At 57.3% G+C, this 7,021-nt stretch overlaps 1 protein-coding gene across 2 annotated transcripts in view; it reads right to left on the reverse strand.

Moving 5' to 3' along the window:
* Nucleotides 1-1,224: 1,224 nt before the first annotated feature.
* Nucleotides 1,225-7,021, reverse strand: part of CDH22 (cadherin 22) — a 70,895-nt gene continuing 65,098 nt past the window's right edge. Inside the window, exons 10-11 of one of the 2 annotated variants that reach the window (XM_005422316.3) lie at nucleotides 5,461-5,712; nucleotides 1,225-4,082 (exon numbers count right to left, since the gene is read on the reverse strand). In XM_005422316.3, the coding sequence (XP_005422373.2) occupies nucleotides 3,544-4,082; nucleotides 5,461-5,712 (791 nt within the window). In that variant the 3' untranslated portion in view covers nucleotides 1,225-3,543. The remainder of the gene's footprint in view (nucleotides 4,083-5,460; nucleotides 5,713-7,021) is intronic. The other variant, XM_031058009.1, reaches the window with a different exon arrangement.

The following is a 7,021-nucleotide window of genomic DNA, read 5'->3' on the forward strand; positions in this document are numbered from 1 at the left end:
AGTGTGCAGAGCTGCCAGAGCAGGTGGCTGTGACCACAGCACTAACTTGCTGTGAGGGGGCAATTAATGCTGCAATTAATGGTGATGCTGGCAGAAAGGCTTCCTCAAGGCTGGCAGCTGTAGAGGCACTCACTGTAAGTGTGAGAAGGAAAACCGCATGGATGTTGAGGACTGACAGCACACCTTGTGCCTCTGGAAAACCCTCTGGCCTCAAGGCTTCCCCCTTCTGTCACAGCATCCACTAACTGCTGTCATCAAAGGTCACCAGATGCTTCTTCCATAACATTTAGTGAATAATCAAGGGAGCAGGATGGAGTGGAGGCAAGGGGATGGTGAAGGATAAGGAAACACTCAAAGACCTGGGGGAACAATAATCCTGTTTTGGAGCCAGCACTGTAAGATGCTGTTTAAATGGTTTTATGAAGCAGTTAAAGTCTGCCTGTTCTATCTGCTGACCTGGCCATGTCCCCTCTCTCTGGGCCTGCTCCATCCCTCCCCGGTGTGCCACTGTCACACTGATGGGTGCTGGAGCATTTGCAGCCACCTCAGTGAGGCTTCCCAGGCCCAAGGAGGGTCACACTTCTTTGCCATGAGCACCTTGATCTTTCCCCAGCTGCTGGCCATCAGGGAAACCACCAGCCATTGATTTAGCTGGGTCAGGCCAGAATGTCATTTATGTGCATTGTTTCAGTATTAAATCTGAGTTTGAAGGAGGGTTTTTTAGCTGCTGCCAGTAACTGAACACTGCTGTAACACACAGCATCACCAAAATGAGAACGGGTCAGGTACCAAAGCTGTTGACAATGCTCAGCTGCACTGAATCCATCAAGAATTACAGAATCACACAATGGTTTGGGCTGCTCAAAGCACAACCCAACTTTCTCCTGAAAGGGATGGAGAAAACCAAGGGCATTTTTTTTCATTGTTCATTTTCATTTTCTTTTCAAGTTCAGAGAGAAAAAATTGACCCTTCTCTTGAAGAAGCTTTTTCCGATGAGCATTTCAATGAAAAATGGGAAGAAGCCAGAGATGCAGCATCCTGCCAGCAGGAACTTGCTGTAGGGGTTGGCTGTGCCATGGCCCATCAGCCACCCAGCCCCTCATGGAAAGCGCCAAAGGGACCACAAAGTCAGGGCAATATAAAGAAAAAGAAAAAGACAAAAAAGCACATAAGACTCAGGCTAGACGACAAGGAAATAATTTATTTCCAGGTCCCAGAAAGACCTTGAAAAAAAAATAAAATAACAAGGGTGAGGAAATCAACCTTCTAATTTCATCTGGGTAGAGAAACAAAACCGAAGTGACTCCAGGGACACGGTGGCAGCCGCCAGCTCCTCCTGCGGGGGCGGGCAGGGGGCGCGGGCAGCGCGCTGCTCCTCCCGTATTTACAGAAAGGAAAACGCGAGCGTGAGTGCATGCGGAGCACGGGCTGCTCGGGGATGGGAGGGGTGCTAAACACCTACCCTGTCAGACCCCATCTGCTAGGACAGAGCCCTGCTATTGCACAACACTTGGCTACAGGGAGGGCCGGTGCCCGAGGGGCTCAGCTCTGCAGCCCAGAGGGAAAACACGAACACATTCCTGAGGAAAGAGAGGGATTTCTCCGTTCTCCTGCTTGGAGGTGCGGGGTGCCACGTGCTCGGGATGGTGTGCCCAGAGCTGGCACTCGAGGGCCCTGCTGCCTCCCCAGCATCATCACAGTGAACCAGCAGCACGCTGGGCACAGGTGCCAGCCGAGGCACCATCACCTCCTCAGAGAGGCCATGAGGGGCTCCTGGTGCCAGCATGAGCCCAGCTGGGCTCTGCACAGGTGGCAGTGGGCAGCAGCAGCCGAGGGCAGGCACTGGTCCTGCCCCTCTCTGCAGCCAAAGGAGCAACGCAGCAGCCGGGAAGCAACACACAGTAAAGAAATGGACACGCATGTACATCTACAGTTAAACCTTCTCCAGAGAGAGAAACACTGGCTGTAGTTAAACTAAAAGGACAAACCCAATGACAAGCCCAGGATGTGTCAGGCCTTGGGAGACCGTATCAGTTACCTATCAATGATATAATTGATTTTTTTCCCAACGTGAACAGATAAGGAGCTGCACCAGCCAGGATGGCCTGAGGTGCTGTGCAAGGACATCACTCTGCAGGCTGCTCAGTTTTCCCTGTGGTAGCTGGCAGGCTGGGAAGGCACTGGGCACCCAGTGCTTTCCTCCAGCATCACCTGCTGCCTAAGGAGCACTGGCACATCCCACTGGCACCTTCCTCACCTGCCTCCCAAACCCAGGAATTACATGCAAAAGCAGTCCTGCTGGGAGCTCATGCTGGTTTGCTGCAGGACACTGTGCTGGGCTGGGGACACCCTGGGCATCCCCAGGTGTCACAGATGTGCTGCCCAACCTGCAGCCAGCTCGGCCCCAGAGCTGTGCCAGCAGGTTCTGGCCTCACACACGTCTCCTGGATGGCTGTTCTGTTGCTAATGGTGATGCTCTGCTGTCAGCTGGGTGCAAGCAGGAATTATTCTCCCCAGCCAGGGGCCAGGGTTCTCCTGCACCCTGCAGCAAGGTCCTCCATGGGATGCAGCTCTTCCCCAGCCACTGTGGGCCAGGGAGCACTGACATCCTGCCTGCTGCCCTGTGCAGCTCACACCATTTGGTGACAGCCAGTGCCTGGCTGGGAGCCCTGCAAACCCCAGGTCCTGTGTGAGGGGCTGGCAGAGCCCACCTGGGGGTGGCGCTCCGATGGCACTGCCCAGCACCGCAGCTGCTCCGTGGCCAGGCCACAATATCGTGCCTCGGTGACAGGTGGGACATCCCTGTCTGCCACTGGGGCTGCAGCGCACACCAGGACTTCACAGACAACGCCTGCTGTGCAGGGAGTGTTGGGGATCCCCTTCACATCACCAGCACCTCTGTGATCACCAGACAGGGGTGAAGTGATTGGCAGCACGGAAGGGAAAGCTGTGAGCAGCCGTTCTGCAGGGTGTGATCCCAGCGTGGCATCCTCCCTCCAACACCGTGCCCGCAGCCGGGGGCGGCTGAGAGCCCCACGGGGAGCAGCGAGAAGGAAGACTTCAAAAAGCAAGTAAACTTAGGAGGGGAAAATCTGAACAGAAGTCAAAAGCTTGTTTCCCTCAGCAAGGAAAGCTCTTAAAGAAATCAAAGCTCTTTAAATGCTCTGACTCAAGTGACAAAAACAATTTAGACAACAAAAGGCTCCCGGTTTGCTCTTCCTCTCCTGGATGGGGATCACCGAACAGATCTATTTAAATGATAATTTGTGGGGGAGAAACCCTCTCCAAACCCTCTTGAATTAGATTTTCTCCTTCTTAAGTCAATGCGTAGTGCTTTAATGGAGACTGGCTTTGAGGAGATGAGGACACCCCGGCGGCTCCTCCGGGCTCCCCACGCGGGTGCGGAGCCCACCCGAGCTGCACAGGAGCAGTCCCGCGGTGCAGCTGTGCAGTCTGGCCCAGGAGCAGCGGATGCCCTGTGGCAGCTCTCGGGCTGCAGCCCCAGCCCAGGCGGTGGCCGGAGCCAGGGGCTGCAGGGGCAGCTAGGACTCCTCGCTGTCCTCGCCGCCCCGGCGCCCCGCGTACAGCGCTGCCAGCTGCCGGAATCGCGGCCCCCAGCCCCCCAGGTAGGAGAAGTCCTGCTCCGAGCCGCTGGACCAGGTGTTGATGGAGCTCAGGGAGGGCACTGGCGAGTCCGAGCCCTCGAAGGCATAGGTCTGGAACGAGTCATAGGGCGGCACAGAGAGGTCCTCGTCCGCCTGCTCCACCTTCCTGCAGATGTAGTCTCTGAACACAGAGAAGTCCAGATCTGGGCTCTGCACCCACTGGGGGAGGGCATGGAGCTCAGAGGCTGGGTTTCTGCCTGGGCCCCCCTCTCCTGGCCCCCCACCTCCATCACCAGCTTTGATCTCGCTGAAGTCGTAGAGGCTGCGCAGGGCTGACATGTCATAGGCCTCTGTGTCCTGCTCACCACCTCCTTCATCGTTGTATTTGATGACATTGTCCCTCATGTCCTCGTCATCCTCAGAGGTCAGGTGGCTTTTGTGGTGTCGCTTCAGCGTGAGGATCAGAAGGACCAGCACTGGGAAAGGAACAGACAGTCAGAGGGGTGCAGAGTCTCGGGGATGCTGTGCTCCTGCGGGGTGAGGACAACCCTGCTCGGTGGCAGGGGTGGAGGCACAGCACCCCCAGCACAGGGAGCCCTGCTGGGATGCCAGAGGGTTCCCATTACTCAGGCTCGTCAAGCAGCAGCCCTGCTGTGTATTGGCTTGGAGAGAGATTTGTCCAGGCTCCAGGGCAGACCAGGAGCCTCCCTTGCCATGCAGTGTGACCACTGAGACAGGAGGGAGTGATGGATAAACACACAGCTGGACAGACAAACGGATGGGCTCTGCAGAAGGTGAGCAGACAAAGGGAGTGCATGATTCACAGAACAGCTAAATGCTGGGTGGGTGAATGTGGAGCAGATGGCACAGAGCCTGAGCAGCGAGCCGCAGCTGTGTCCTGGATCATCATCCATTCAGCCCATCACCTTTAAAGCACCAATGTGCACTTTATTTGTCTGGGCAATTAGGCAGAAATTTGTTTGCACTGCGTTGGAAAATGAAACCAGTGTAAAGTGCACCCTGTGGGAAAGGGTTTTCTGAACGGAGATGCAGCAGGAGATATGGAGTGGAGCCATGCCAAGGAGAGGAAACCTCACCAAACAATGTGCTGCCTCCCACAGGTGTCTGGACAAGCCTTGGAGCCAGCCAGGGGCCAGCTCTGGGGCCAGAGAGGGCTTTCAGCAGCTGCACCCATCAACTGTCCTGTGCTGAACCTGAGGGCACTGTAACACCCCTCATTCAGAGCCCCTTCCCACAAGCACAAGCCCCCCATGCCCAGCAAAGCTTGTGCCAGTGTGCCAGTGGCAGGCAGCAGCATTCCCAGGGTACAGGTCCTGACCTAGGCAGCACTCTGGTTTGACCACAGCCCAGCTCTGCATCCTGCCCACACACTCTAACACTGACCTTTTCAGGTAAGAGCACACCTGTGTGCCCCACACCACACGCTGGGATCACACAGCCCCATCTGCTGTGACACGCCTGCTGTGGGCACAGCGTGGCAGCTGGCAAGCAGCTCTTGGCTGCTGCCTGTCCAGGCAGGGAGAGAGCCAGCAGCTCTCCAGGCTCTGCTGGGCAGCATCACACCTGCCTGGCACAGGGAACTCTGCTCTGGCTGCCTTGTGGAGCCCAGCACCATGAGCTGTGGCAAACATGGGAGCTTCCCCACTGGTCCCCAAGCCGGGGCTGAGGTTCATGTCCCCCATGCTGCAGCTACCAGGGAGGAGACAGATGCAGAGAAGCTCTGTGCCCACAGCTCTGTGCCCACAGCTCTGTGCCCACCTTCACGTGATGCTGAGGGAGTGCAGCAGGGACAGGCCAGGCCAGGGAGGGCTCAGGGGACAGGCAGGCACTCACCAACCAGGATGAGGACGCAGACCAGCAGCGCGATGAGGGCGCCGGGGCTCAGCGTGGCTGACACCACGTAGGCGGTGCTGTTGCAGGACTGGATGGCCCCGGTGCTGTCACAGCCACACACACGGATGGTCAGGGTCCCTGTGCTGCTCAGGGCTGGGGGGCCACTGTCCACCACCAGGATGGGGAGCAGGTACACGTCCTGCTCCTGGCGGTTGAAGCCCACTCTCTGCGTGTGCACCGCTGCCGTGTTGTCTGCAGGGAACAAGCAAAACCTCAGCAAAGTCACCCCCACATCACAGCCTGCAGCAGCTGCCAGGGGCTCCTCCATGCTCTGGGTGAACAGCAGCTATCCTCAGAGAGCCTGGGGCCTCCTCCTCCTCCATCACATGGACCCAGCTCATGGCCCCCTGGCACTGCAGCCCCCCTCTACCTGAGTGCCTGAGCATGGCCAGCTCCACTCCAGCACATTCCCCTTTGCCAGCAGCACCTCAGGGCCAGCCTGGCATCTCCTTTGTCACCACACCTGGGAGTGAGCCTGGCACAGCAGCAGCAGCACATGAGTGTCTGGACCACGCTGACAAACAGCGCAGGTGGCACAGAGAGAGGGGAAAAACTTCCAAAAGACCCTCTGAGAGTGGAACAGAGTCAGGATAAAAATCAACTGCTGACATGCACACAAGAACAGACAGGGTCTGCAGGTGGCACTGAGACTGCAAGAGCAGACACTGCTTCTTCCAAAGCCAAAAGCCATGAGTGAATGGTCCTGCCTCAGCCAGAGGGCCAGATACCCCTGTAATCCTCTGTAACTCCTGAAGGAGTAGGCAGAGCTTCTTCCAAGCCTCCCAGCCAAGTCAGGCATCCTCCTCCCCATCTGCTTACACCCTGCTGCTTGAGGGGCTCAGCTGGCACAGCACAACTCGTTAAGATCCCATTAACACAGCCACTTCAGGGGCCCTCCAGGGCCCTGGTGCCAGCGATGAACCCAAGGAGCAGCTGCTGCCCACCAGGAGCAGGGAGGGAGGGCAGGGACAGGCACTGACACTGGGACTGACTCCCTGCTCAGGGGTGCTGCAGGCTGCCAGCCAGCAGCAGCATGGGCAGGATGGGGCTGAACAGCAGGTGACAATTGGAGCCAGGTGTCACAAGCCACTGCCGACTGTCTGCAGCCTTTATCTAATAAACCATGGATTGGCCACTCACAGCAAGGTGCTGCTGTCTACAGACTCTGCTCATCAGAGCTGATTTATGCCAGACCATCCCCTTTCTCTATGAATCAGCCCTTCCATTGGAAAAGACATGTACAGTAACTCTGGCCCTTGGGCCGCTGCCACCACGGAAATTGCTGTATGGATTGGGGGCTGCACGAGAGCACACAGGGCATGGTGGGGACAGCAGGTGAGCCAGGATGGAAAATCTGCTGGTCAGCCAGGAAGCAGATCCCAAAGGGTGTGTGTGGCAGCCAGGGCACAGCAGAGCACAGATTCCTGTCCTGTGGGACACCTGCCACTGTGGCTGAGACTCCTGGAGCAGCGTGTGGCAGCGGCACCCTGGCAACTGGGGA

The sequence above is a fragment of the Geospiza fortis genome, unplaced genomic scaffold (assembly GCF_000277835.1).
Source record: "Geospiza fortis unplaced genomic scaffold, GeoFor_1.0 scaffold188, whole genome shotgun sequence".
NCBI lineage: Eukaryota > Metazoa > Chordata > Aves > Passeriformes > Thraupidae > Geospiza > Geospiza fortis.